This window comes from Antedon mediterranea, chromosome 3, assembly GCF_964355755.1.
Source record: "Antedon mediterranea chromosome 3, ecAntMedi1.1, whole genome shotgun sequence".
Lineage (NCBI taxonomy): Eukaryota > Metazoa > Echinodermata > Crinoidea > Comatulida > Antedonidae > Antedon > Antedon mediterranea.
In genome coordinates, this window is record NC_092672.1 from 28,227,636 (window position 1) to 28,240,645 (window position 13,010).

Here is a 13,010-nt window from a genome sequence, read left to right on the forward strand (position 1 = left end):
TAATTTTCTTTTTAAATTTTACTGTCTGTTTTAGTTTTTCTTCTTTTTTGATTTAAGATATAAATAAAGATATTATGGTTAGAACAAAATGATTTTACAAAAACTGATAAAAGGTTAAAGGCCAGGTGCGGGTAAAACATTTCTATTGATCATACATTCCACTATTAATCATACATTCAAATAATTATCTATCTATAGTTTCTCTTATGATTCATAATTTTTGGGATTATTTGTGTTACACGAGCTTGTTGAAAATAAGCACTTTCTTATCAGTGGAGAGATAGTTAAATTACCCAGCAAAATCAGTAGTTATGGTACACAAATGTTGTAAATAGAGAGGCATTTTTAAAAAACTATGAAAAATAAACGGTGTGGTTAACAAGGCCAACAGCTTAAGTCGCGTGCTACAATGCATAGTGATACCAGACCGACAGACAGACAGACCGATCGACCGACATAGTGAACTATACTGACCGAAATTACTGAACATGTTTAAAAATGTTGAAATGTTTAAAAACATTTTATATTTTTTTAATTTACACGTGCGTAGCCAGTCACTTTTGACGTGCTCGTATAACGTAATTTCGAGTTGAAAAGTAAGTCAAGAAAACAGAAATCGGGCAAAAAGAGTGCGCAATAACATTTAACGCGCAGTGCGCATGCAAAAATATGCGCACTCATGGCAATTTTGTAAACGCTTAAAATTGCCTGAAACGTACTCTTCATAGAAAATAAATTTTGAAAATGTTAAGCACGCGTACGCATGCGTTACATGCGCTACGCACGTAATTGTATTGCCATATGATGATTTATGCCCTGAAATTTATGAGTACCAAATTTTATTTAATTGTGATTCATGGTTGTGAAGATATGATTACAAACGTGATTTCGTTAAATCGTGCGTAGACCGCGTAATTTTTTATTGCGCACCGTGAAAACATAACCACATCGATTCCTGGCCATAAGGAATATACTGTGAAAAATTGACCTAGCTAGATTAAACTGATATCAAGATAAGGTCAGAAAGCGATAAAACGCATAGTGATACCGGACCGACAGACCGACAGACCGACCGACCGACCGACATAGTGAACTATAGAGTCGCTTCCACGCGACTAAAAATATTATCAGATGACTAAATATATAGGTAATATATAATTTGAATTTTACGATTCTGGTATTTTTATTCAACTTCAGAGTTTTATTTTCATGATATAGCAAAAATTCTAGAAAACTCAGATCTAGAAAACTCAGATATCTGACTTTTCTAGATCTAGAAAACTCGAGTTTTCTAGTTCCAGAATAGAACTAGAAAACCCAAATGAAATGGATCGTTCCATATTAATCAGAGGTAGCTTGTTTGAAATACTACAGTATTATACGTTTTCTTACTAATAATAATAATTATTGTAACTTGTAGTTAGCGGCCTACGACTTGAATCATCATCATTTTCTAGATCTAGAAAACTCAGATATATTTTATTTTTATTTTTATTTTAACAATATTTTATGAGGGTGGTCCATCCAGCATCAGCTGATCATTAGGGACCCTCAAACAAACAGAAAATACAAAATAAACTATAAAAACACAAAATTAACAAAGATATAAAAAATAAATATATATATATATATAAATAAAAATATACAGAATGCCAACAAAGAAAGAAGGAAAAAAAGAAAAAAAATCAGAGAGAGAGAAACAGGTGTTTTTTCAAAAGAGATTTAAAGGAGGAGAAATTGTATGAGTTACGAATGCTTAAAGGTAGAGAATTAAAGAAAGAAAGAAAGTTTAAAGATTTCAAGGTAAGGACGAGGGATAAGAAGATCTCCTTTAGTAATTTGCCTAGTGTTCATACGGCCGTTGGAAGTTACTTTAGTTAAAAGCTGACAGATAGTAAGAGGAGCAGTGTGATGTAGAGCTTTGAAAGATAGACATGCAAGCTGAAAGAGGTATCGTTCATGGAAGGGGAGAGTCTTAGCACTGGAAAAGTGATGAGGAGAGAGATGTGTAGTGGGAGATAGATCGAGTAGTAGACGGATAGCTTTATTCTGGATTTTTTTAAGTTTAGTGGTAGAAGAAGGTTTAGAACCCCAGACAGAGCAGCAGTAGTCAAGTCTAGAAAGGAAAAGTGAATTGTACAGAAGATGAAGAGAAGATTTGTTTGTAAATTTAGAGGTACGTTTGAGTAAGTAGATAATAGAATTGAGTTTTTTACAGAGGGAAGATATGTGAGATTTCCAGGTTAGAGTATTATCAATTATGATTCCAAGGTGTTTATGAGAAGTAACAGATTGAATTGGAGAATCATTAAGAGTAAGGGTGAATGAGCATAGATTTAGTTTTTGAGATATTGAGTGTTAGTCTGTTAGATTTTAGCCAGGTAGAGAGATGAATTAGAGCATTATTAAGATTCTGTTCAATAAGTTTAGAAGAGGAGTTAGAATAGTGGATGATGGTATCGTCAGCATGTCAACATGTAGATTAGAGTTATGAGAGATTAGAGAAGATGAAGGTCGTTAATGTAAATGGAAAAGAGAAGAAGACCAAGAGTGGAGCCTTGAGGAACTCCAATAGAAAGAAAACCAGAGGAAGAAAGAGTTTTTTCAAAAAGAACTTGTTGAGAGCGATTAGAAAGATAAGATCGGAGCCAAGAGATAGTTGAAGGAGAAAATCCATAGTAGGGTAATTTAGCAAGAAGAATATTATGGTCAATAGTGTCGAAAGCTTTTTTGAGATCGATAAAGATAGTGCCAGTAAGTTTCTTATTATTGATATTGTGAAGCCAGTTATCATATGTGTTGGTAAGAGCAGTAAGGGTAGAATGTCGGGGACGAAATCCAGATTGAGAAGTAGATATTAAGTTATTAGAGTCAAGGTAAGAATAGATTTGTTGGGAAATAGATTTTTCAATAATTTCGGAGCAAAGAGAAAGGATAGAGATAGGCCGGTAGTTGTTAAGGTCTTTTCTTTTGCCTGATTTAAAGATAGGAAAAACTTTAGATGTTTTCCAGGCAGAGGGAAGGCAATTAGAATTGATAGAAAGATTAAAGATAAAGGTAAGATGAGGAGCAATAATAGCAGAAGCATCTTTAAGAAATTTACCATCAATTAAATCAGGTCCGGTAGAAGTATTGGGATTGAAGGATGTTAATTCAGTTTGGACAAAGTCTTCATCGATGCAGCTCAGAGAAAAGAAAGAGTTGCAAATAGACAGATAAGAAGACGGGTCAGGACAATTAGAGGCGTCAATGAGAGAAGAAAGCTTAACAGCATTGTTAGTGAAGAAAGAGTTGAAAGAGTCGGCAATAATTAAATGATCAGAGATGTCTGAGCCATTAATTGAAAAAGACGGAGGGAAGGTATTAGATTTAGAAGGAAGAAGATCTTTCAGGCCATTCCAGATTGTTTTAGTATTACCTTTGTTGTTATTTAAGAAAGACTTATAGTACATTGCTCTAGCATCTCGACATAGTTTAGTTACAGAATTTCTAATTTTACGGTAGTTTTTAAAGTCAATATTGTTTTTGGTTTTATAAGCTTTGACTTTTAAAGCATCTCTTTGGTGAAACATATCAAAAATGTCATGTCTATTATTGAGCCATTTCGGCAATGTCCTTTTAAAACGTCCAGTGACATAAGGGGCAAACTTGTCGCAAATATGTGAGAATTTGGAGGTCCAAAACGTGAGTGCAGCATCGACATTCGTTAAGTTGTAGAGATCTTGCCAATTCTGGTGTTGAAGCTCATTTAAAAAATTGATTTCGTTGAAGTTCTTGAAAGATCTAAACGTTTTAGTGTAGTGATTCATCTTTGGTGTTTTTGATGATAAGCAGGTGTATACATATTCATGATCACTAAAGCCACAAGGAAAGACAGAAGTGTGAAGATGTAAATACTCACAGTTTGTTAAAATAAGATCAATTGTTGATTCAGAAGTTTCAGTGATCCTTGTAGGAGTTAAAATTAACTGTTTAAGACCAAAAATATTCATAATATCATTAAGATGGTTATGGTTAGTTGATCGAGTTTGAGTGTTAATGTTAAAGTCACCAATTGCAATTAAATTACTTGATTTGTCTGACCAGAGATGAAGACAGGACTCTAGGTCCGTAAAAAACTCAACTGGAGCACTAGGTGGTCTATAGATAGTGGTTAAGAGAATGGAACTGCCAGATGGAGGTTTGATTAATATAGCAACTGACTCGATGCTAGCATTTTCAGGTTGACTGATCTCTTCAAAAACAATTGAATCTAGAAGATACATTGCCACACCACCACTGAGTTTTCTAGATATGAGTTTTCCAGACACCCAAATATATATTTGGGTGTACGTGGGGTGTACGTGTCTATATATACCCACCGTAACTACTGAAAAAAGTCTTCCTGGTTTTTATAGCAGAATTTTGCCAAATTTTTTATTTGACCATTTTAAAGGAAATAAAAGTTTTTTCGTCTTGATTTATATTACAAATATTTGATTTATGTACAATAAACCAGATATTATGTTTAAAATTCATGCCTCTACCTGAGCTTTAAATGCATTATCTACAGCTAGAAAGGAGGGCGCCTAATGGAAGGTATTTACGAATTTTGAAAAGTAAAGTGATTAGATTAGATTAGATTACATGATTATATTTAACAATTCATAAAAACATGCAATAATTTGTTTGCGATACAAAATATTTAGGCCTATCTACAATTTTAATCATGTTATTCACATTAATTTTACTTCTTTAGTTCCAAAAGTGATATAGACATATCTAGTAAGTCTTAAAAAGAAAGTTTATTGCACCTAAAATCCATTTTATCAAATTGGGTTTAGTAAACACAAATTTGTCATGTGGAAATTTCCCGAATGATGGAAATCAAACGCTACTGGGTTTGGTCTACTTAGCGTTCCTGCTCCCAAAAGTTATCCATTCATACTATAAGCACTGATGAAGAAAGTCTATCCGTGGTGACTAATAGAGAGAAGAGAAGATTGAAATGTTTTGTTAGATATCGAGAATATGACATTTTTTATTGAAAATAATTGTTGTTGTTCAATTTAAGCCATTTTTTGGCACACAATAAATATTATTGACTTTGAAAATTGGATCGAAAAAGAAATGACCTACTAAAAGAAAAAAATGTTCCACCAGTAAACCATAATATTGTCAAGTCAATGGAGTTTTTGTATGCTGTTTAAACTGTATCTAGATATATCATAGGAAAATAATTATTATGTCTTCTAGAATAATCATAATAATCATAACCTAACATATTGCCTTACCTGATACATACGTCACATGTGATACACATGAGATGCTGTATTTCGAAATATTCCTATGATGAATAATAATCGTGGAGATACAGCACTGGGAATCAGGTATTTGTACTGAGAAAAGAAACTTTATAAAACATAATTTTTATTGTTGAAGTATTTTATTCTGAACTAAGTGATCAAAACGGTACGGTATGATCAACTAGCGTTCGTGTTCCCACCTAATCATCAATAGAATGAACCCGAGACCTGGCTATCTTGACTTTTAAATAATAGAAAGTTTAGAAAATTTGTGTTAGGCTAGAAATGTACGTTGTATGATGTTGCCTATGTTTATTGAAAAAATGGTATTTTTCTAAATTAATTTGTACAAGTTGCGATGATGACGTGTACATAAAGTAAAATAGAAATAAAATAATAACAATCGTTAGTAAAATTGTCTTAATAGTAAAGATATAAAGAAGAAAAGCAAAGAGATTATGGAGCGGCTTTACCAGAATCAAGGTTAAAATACTAAAAAATTAAGCGATCTTGTCAAAGGTAAAGCGCCAAAGGTCAAGCGACTTCAGTCTGCCACGTTTCGATATTCAATCTACTAACCGTATATTGTATTTTATTGTATTCAACGGTTCAGTGCAGTGCAAAAGAAAAATGTTGAAAGAAATAAACCGTTAAAGAATCGAATCCTCTTTAATCCATTTGCTATTTGGTACTTGGTAGGCCCACAATTTTATTAGTAGGAATTCGGTTAGCTATTTGGTGAGTTATCCTATTTTCTAGGATCAAGGATCTTATTTCCAGGCTGAAACGATTTCATTTGTTGTATATAGGTACTTTTTGTAGTGATTTTAGTGATGATTTATTCATTTGGTTTGCATACATTCAGCGAATTCATTTCTTGTATTTCACAAGACAAATATTCAAGCTAGGTCTAGCCTATTTTCGTTGTGACCATGTTTTAGTTTGTTATTTCGGCTATTCCAGTGTATGCTTAGTGAGGCTAGGGAAAGGTGGCGGACTACATTGAAGACATTGAATAAAATGCATTATTAACGTATATATTTTTCTAACACACAGTACCATGACGTCATCAAAACATGCGCATGTTTTCCTATGGTCACTTCCAAGATCCCTATCAACCGCTTTTGTCAGGAGCATGGAGAGTATTGATAATGTAGCTATATTTTATGAACCATATTGCTCTGCAGACCACTACGGCCCGGAAGGAGGACGCCGCTGTATCATGAAAAAGGAGGGTTTTCCGTATGAAATGAAGTACACGTTCGATGGAGTGAAAGCAATTCTTGAAGATAGTTCACTAGCCAATAAGTGTGTCTTTGTAAAAGATTTCGGAGACGCCGTCCACAACCGGTATGACAAAATCGCTAAAGGCTACACACACTCATTTCTTATACGACATCCAATCAAATCATTTTTGTCTTTTTACAATGGGATTGCCTCTTCTGGTGAAGAGGACGTAGATGGCGTATTCGCTAGTTTTCTTCCAGAGGATTTTGGCTATAAAGAGCTTTGGGAACTATACTGCTACCTTGAAAATGGAGACGGCAAAAAACCAATAGTTATAAATTCAGAAGATTTGCTCAACAATCCCAAAAGAGTTCTAGAAAAATATTGCAAAGCTGTTGGATTTGAGTATAACGATGGTTTACTAAGCTGGGGCAGGACACCCAAGGTAGAATGGGACGTGGCCCAGACTCGGGCGCCTTTAGACCTTAAATATAATTGGTCTGTAAACAGTAAAATACCCGGTGGTTTTAGGAAACGGCTATCAAAACCTATTCCCTCGATTGAGGAATTACCCAAAAAAGTACAAGAATGCGTAGTGAAATCAATGCCATTTTATGAAAAGCTCAATGCACTTTGTCAGTGAATCTGGGTACTATTAGAATTATTATTTAACAGACATTTGGTGTTCTTTTGTTAATGTGATTTAGTTTGTTATTAAGTTTAAAGAATAACTTCTATACAGTACCGGTATACGTGGTTGTATTATAGATAGAAAATAGTGAGCTTTCGCATCGGGGCGGTTAACAAAAGCGGACGGTAATTAAAAGATTAAACTGCTCATGCGTATAAAAGCACAGTACAATCCGTTCCGTTGAATATCGTGACTGTTTTTGGTCGATTTAACGTTCGGTTTAAGAAAAGACGAAGTAGGCATTTTGAAACTTTTCAACAACCAAAATATTGCATATATCGAATGCATACACGTGATAGACGGTATACCGTCCCGATGTGAAAGCTCACTAAAAGGTAGCCCTTTTGGTTAACTAATTCCAACAATCTAAACTCATTATGTGCAACATAGACATTTATGTAGTTAAACAGTATCATTATTAATATATATTTAAATACTTTTATGACACCAAATCTGTGTCAGATTTACAACAGAAGGCCTATAACGTGATATCTGAATTCAGTTGTTGTAGACTGAGATGTAACCCCATGCACCGGGAACCAAAATAGCAGGTTTAGTGACAGTGTTATCGTGTATTTAAAGTATTTAATACAACCAGACTCGTTTCTAGATGACTTGCGATAGTCAACAAGACTCTATCTAGTGACAGCACCAGAATCGGGTGACTTTCTCGACGTTTCAAGCAATATGCTTCAGACAGAGGACGATCGAAGCATATTGATGAAAACGTTTATATAACTATAAACATGGTGTACCGCAATCACCATATAACATCATCATAATCATCTTCATCATTAGTTTTCTTTTTAAATTTTACTATCTGTTTTTGTGTTCTTCTTTTTTGATTTAAGGTATGATGTTTGTTTTATTTGATTAAATAAATATGTATACAGTTTATTTAAGTGTTTGGTCTTGCTTTCCTCTTAGTTTATGATTTTAAAAATGTCAATATATGAAATTTTGTTGCTGAAACAGCGAATTTTAAATATTTAGACAACTTTAAGCTAGCTACATGCATATTTTCAGATTTGACAATTTTGTTAAATGAATGAAAATCAAAAATGTGAATCCTTGAATGTAAATGGCTATAGATATAAATAATACAAAGTCAAAAATATATATGTACATTTAGCCTACGATAAAAGGATCGAAGTGAAAACTAGGGGGCCTAGACATGATGCAGTATAAGATACCATTGATTTGTCAATTAACAACTCCCAAAAACTTTAAATATTTTGTTATAGATTGTAGATATAGGCCTACATCTGCATTTTGTACTTCTCTTAGTTCTAAAAATTATATACTTAGTGAAAGTTGATTGTCCTAAAAGCCTTTTATCAACTTTGATAGGTTCGGAGTTAACAATAGCAAATTGGGTATTGTAAAAACAAATTTTATGATCAGCAAATAAAATCATGAATTAGTTTATGATAAATAATAGTGGTCTAAGTTTACTGGTTTGGGGTTCTGTATTTGATTCGATTAATGAATGAAACTACAATTTGATAAACATTTTTTTTATGTACCGGTATTACAGTTGTTCTCATCATAGCCTCTGATGGATATAGGGCCTATATATATATATATATATATATATATATATATATATATATATATATATATATATATATATATATGTGTGTGTGTGTATGTTTTTATGAATTCATAGGCAAATTACTGGAAAATTACAATGATGTGGGTTCACTGGATCTCAATGAAGATACAAATAAAATAAGCAAAAACCTAATTCAAAACGATAACATTAAAACAGCCAGAAATAAATTGTAGAGCCTTCGAGCAACACAATAGCCATTCTTCTTTTTGATGGGTAGGAGGAGAGTTTGCAGGCTTATGTAGCCTACACAGCGTTAAAAGCTTCACAACATATATAAATAAATCCAGGCTACTGTATTACTCAATATTTTTTTACATCAAGTTTCTTCTTTAATATGATTTGTGAAAATATGTTTTCAATCAATACAATGAATCAATGTACACTTATGTGGATAATGAAACAATGTAAAATTATAATTTTAATGGTAATGATATAATGATGATATAGTAATGAGAGAATAAATACTTTCACCCGAACCATAAAAAATCCATCCTGGCTACGGGCCTGAATTGGCTGTCGGACATAACATAGTTTAAACTTGATTGCGCTCTAAAAAAAGAACTGAATATATTAAAAAACGATATTCAATACATAAAAAAACCTCATATGCTCAAACTATAAGTAAGCTCGCAACCTATTCTCATAAATTCAAAATTCTCATTCTGATAAAATACGCAAAATTCATGAAACGTTGCGCAACTGTAAACAGCATCATGGTAATATTTTGTTTGTAAGTTTTTGTGAAAAGCGATACACCAAAATGGCAGAAACCGTTCTGACAATAACGCCACGAGCAGATAACCAGAAAGTTAAACAAAAACAGTAAATTGACGTATTTAAGTTATCGAACATTTAAGTCTCCCTTTTCGTATATTTGGGTCTCCCTTTTCGTATAAAAGAGTTTCCCTTTTCGTATATTTGGGTCTCCCTTTTCGTATATTTGGGTCTCCCTTTTCGTATATTTGGGTCTCACTTTTTGTATATTTGGGTCTCCCTTTTCGTATATTTGTGTCTCCCTTTTCGTATATTTGGATTTCCTTTTTCGTATATTTGGGTCTCCCTTTTCGTATATTTGGGTCTCCCTTTTCGTATATTTGAGGTCTCCCTTTTCGTATAGTGGGGTCTCTCTTTTCGTATAGTGGGGTCTCCCTTTTCGTATAGTGGGGTCTCCCTTTTCGTATAGTGGGGTCTCCCTTTTTGTATAGTGGGGTCTCCCTTTTCGTATAGTGGGGTCTCCCTTTTCGTATATTTGAGGTCTCCTTTTTCGTATAGTGGGGTCTCCCTTTTCGTATAGTGGGGTCTCCCTTTTCGTATAGTGGGGTCTCCCTTTTCGTATAGTGGGGTCTCCCTTTTCGTATAGTGGGGTCTCCCTTTTCGTATATTTGAGGTCTCCCTTTTCGTATAGTGGGGTCTCCCTTTTCGTATAGTGGGGTCTCCCTTTTCGTATTGGGTCTCGGGTCTCTGGTCTCGGGTCTCTAGTTTCGAAACACCCTGCAGGCATAGTTAAAAATAAAAACCGTAAATACCTGTATACTGGAACTTAAAATAAATAAAAATTATCACAGAATAAACATTCTGTAGATTATTCATTTTATTGTAGGCCTATTACCTCCGTTCCATTTCACACTTGACATCTAATCCTGCTTTTAATACAAATCCCCTTTCCTCATTAAATTGCATTAAAACCCCCTTCATTAAATTGCATTAAATAGGCCTACGTTTGATCTATTTAAACAATGAATAGGTCTAGAGATTGCGTCTGCGCAGCTGAAAAGGAAATCGTCCGATGCCCAGTTGGCGATTTTTTTTAAACAATTTTTTTTTTACATAGAATAATAATAGAAAAAGTTAATCTCTGTTCTTAAATATTAATACACCTCTGCTGGTACAATCGGTGAGAAAGATGGGCTTAGGGTTTTCCCAGTGCATTCCTGTACTTACGGTTTAGATAACAATATCACCATAACAATGCAAACCACGGTATTGTTCGTTGGGTTCCGCCGCCCTGTGTCGATACGCTAAAATTCGAAGAGATACATCGAACCTGATTGGCTGCTTGAATCTCTAAACGTCAATCAAGCGAAGGTAATTATTACTGTCAGGTGACCTGCCTTTGATCTTTACTTACCTGTGCTTGTATTGTTAGTAGACACACGTGCCGATGCAACGGACCATTCCAATGGCCCGAGTCAAAACGTGGAACGTGGGAAAACCACGCCTACTAAGTCTATTGGTTGGCCCCTGTAAACATTGTGGTAAACCAAAGGATTCCTGAAACATGAAAACAATGCCGATATCTCTCAAAGTTCAATTGTGTGATAAATAAAAATACCAGACCAAATAAATTAAATTATCGTTTCTTCAGATTGTTTCTTCTCACAGCTTTTTACCGAAGACGTAACGAGACAATTTTATCTCCAACCAAATTAAATATAAATATCTATAATATAGATATATCAGTTAGAGAAAAAATGGCAAAAATCAGCACTATGGTCATGTTATAAGAGTTGTCAAAACAATATAGATTATCTGATAAAAATAATTTTTTCCATTTTTCCCCTGACAATATTTTTTAAAATGATGTTAAAGATGTATTGTCCCCCTGAATTAGTTCTAAACAATTATTTTTAAATATGCCATTTTGATGTCACGTAATTTATCCACTTTGACTAAAAATCAAAATTGGATCGAAAAACAAATTATTTACCTGAAAAAACTTTTAAAATAAATAGTCAAATTGACTGCCAGCCAATGGGTTTTTGGTTGAATCATGGACCTATAAATTAATATAGGTCCATGGTTGAATTTAACTATTTATTTTGTCATTTCATAAGTGAAAACACTATTTCTTGTAGTTTTTTTTTCCTACGGAAGTGATTAATAGGCCTAACTTTATTAAAATTACAAAATAACCTATTCAAAGTCTGATTTAATTAATCTTAATTTTTCATGTTTTTTGGAGACAATACCGAAAATCTTCTATTTCTAATAGTAACCCACACTCTAATATTAACCCCACTTCTAATAATAACCCACCTTATAAGTCAATCTGTAATAATAACCCACTAACCCATTTGGATTACTACTAAAGTTCAACCAAATTTTTTTATTCGTACTGTTTTATTATTTTGCTATGAGTACCTGACCGGAAAAGTTGGGTGTGGGTTACTATTTTCAGGTACCTAATTTGAGATTAGTAATACTAATAGTAACCCACTACTCTAATAGTAACCCCACCCCCTTCTAATAGTAACCCACCCTAAAATACAATACAAGAATAATAACCCAGGGTTACAATTAGAAGATTTACGATCAATCTTTAAATATTTTTGTTGTCATTGTTAATAGTAGGATAGGATGGATCGGAAAAAAAAGTAGTTACCTGAAAAAAAAATGGAACTCGCTCTGGTAAAATTTTAAAGTTTATTTTGGTCAGCCCCTTTATTGAATTGTATAATGTTGTATATAATAATATCACATAATGTTAAATGATTACTAAAATATATAATTAATATTTTCATGAGTTGAATGGAATAGTCAAATCGTCCTTCTTGAATCAGACAAGCCATGTCAAAATGCTGTGCTCAGAGTTTATCCGCGAAGTGATATGAAGCAACTTGAATGCTTCTCTACATGTTGCCGTTCGGCCTATCGAGTAGAACACAATTGTTAAAATATTTACAAAAAAGCTGGCCGTTGATTAATATCATTACTTAATGGAACGAAATAAACCAATAAAATATCAATCAATATTATGCTTAGATGTATGTGGAGGACTGATTATGAATTTAAAACTAATAAAAGAATGAGGAAGCTAGCCTGGTTTATGAGAAAATCAGTGGGCCTAGTTAAGTTACACAGCTTATCCGCCTTTGAAACATATTGACTTACATCACAGCCTACTTATCATTTTAATTACCATATTGCCGACGAATAAAACAAGAATATATTCGTGAGCTTCAGAAAAAAGGAGAATTAGGTAAGATTAAAACGAAAATAATAAATTATAAAGATATTTGTTGTGAAAGTCGTCGAGTGATCTTAGCATACCATTCCCATGTGAAATATGTCGAAAATGCATCAGGTTTCGGTAGCACAAAACAGGTGAAGTACAAACATTAGCATGCTACATTAAACAGCATACACGTGCGCCTATCGTATCGCACGCGTACATCGGAATTTTCAAAGTATC

At 33.5% G+C, this 13,010-nt stretch overlaps 2 protein-coding genes across 2 annotated transcripts; one reads left to right on the top strand and one right to left on the bottom strand.

Moving 5' to 3' along the window:
* Positions 1 to 2,498: 2,498 nt before the first annotated feature.
* LOC140044253 (uncharacterized) lies at positions 2,499 to 4,265 on the bottom strand. The gene has a single exon (XM_072088731.1). It carries the CDS (start codon positions 4,263 to 4,265, stop codon positions 2,499 to 2,501), a length of 1,767 nt encoding a protein of 588 aa, XP_071944832.1.
* A 1,709-nt stretch (positions 4,266 to 5,974) lies between these two features.
* LOC140043798 (uncharacterized) lies at positions 5,975 to 8,190 on the top strand. The gene is made up of 2 exons (XM_072088269.1): positions 5,975 to 6,023; positions 6,342 to 8,190. The coding sequence occupies exon 2, from the start codon at positions 6,346 to 6,348 to the stop codon at positions 7,153 to 7,155; it is 810 nt and encodes a 269-aa protein (XP_071944370.1). The 5' UTR covers positions 5,975 to 6,023; positions 6,342 to 6,345; the 3' UTR covers positions 7,156 to 8,190.
* The last annotated feature ends 4,820 nt before the right edge of the window (positions 8,191 to 13,010 follow it).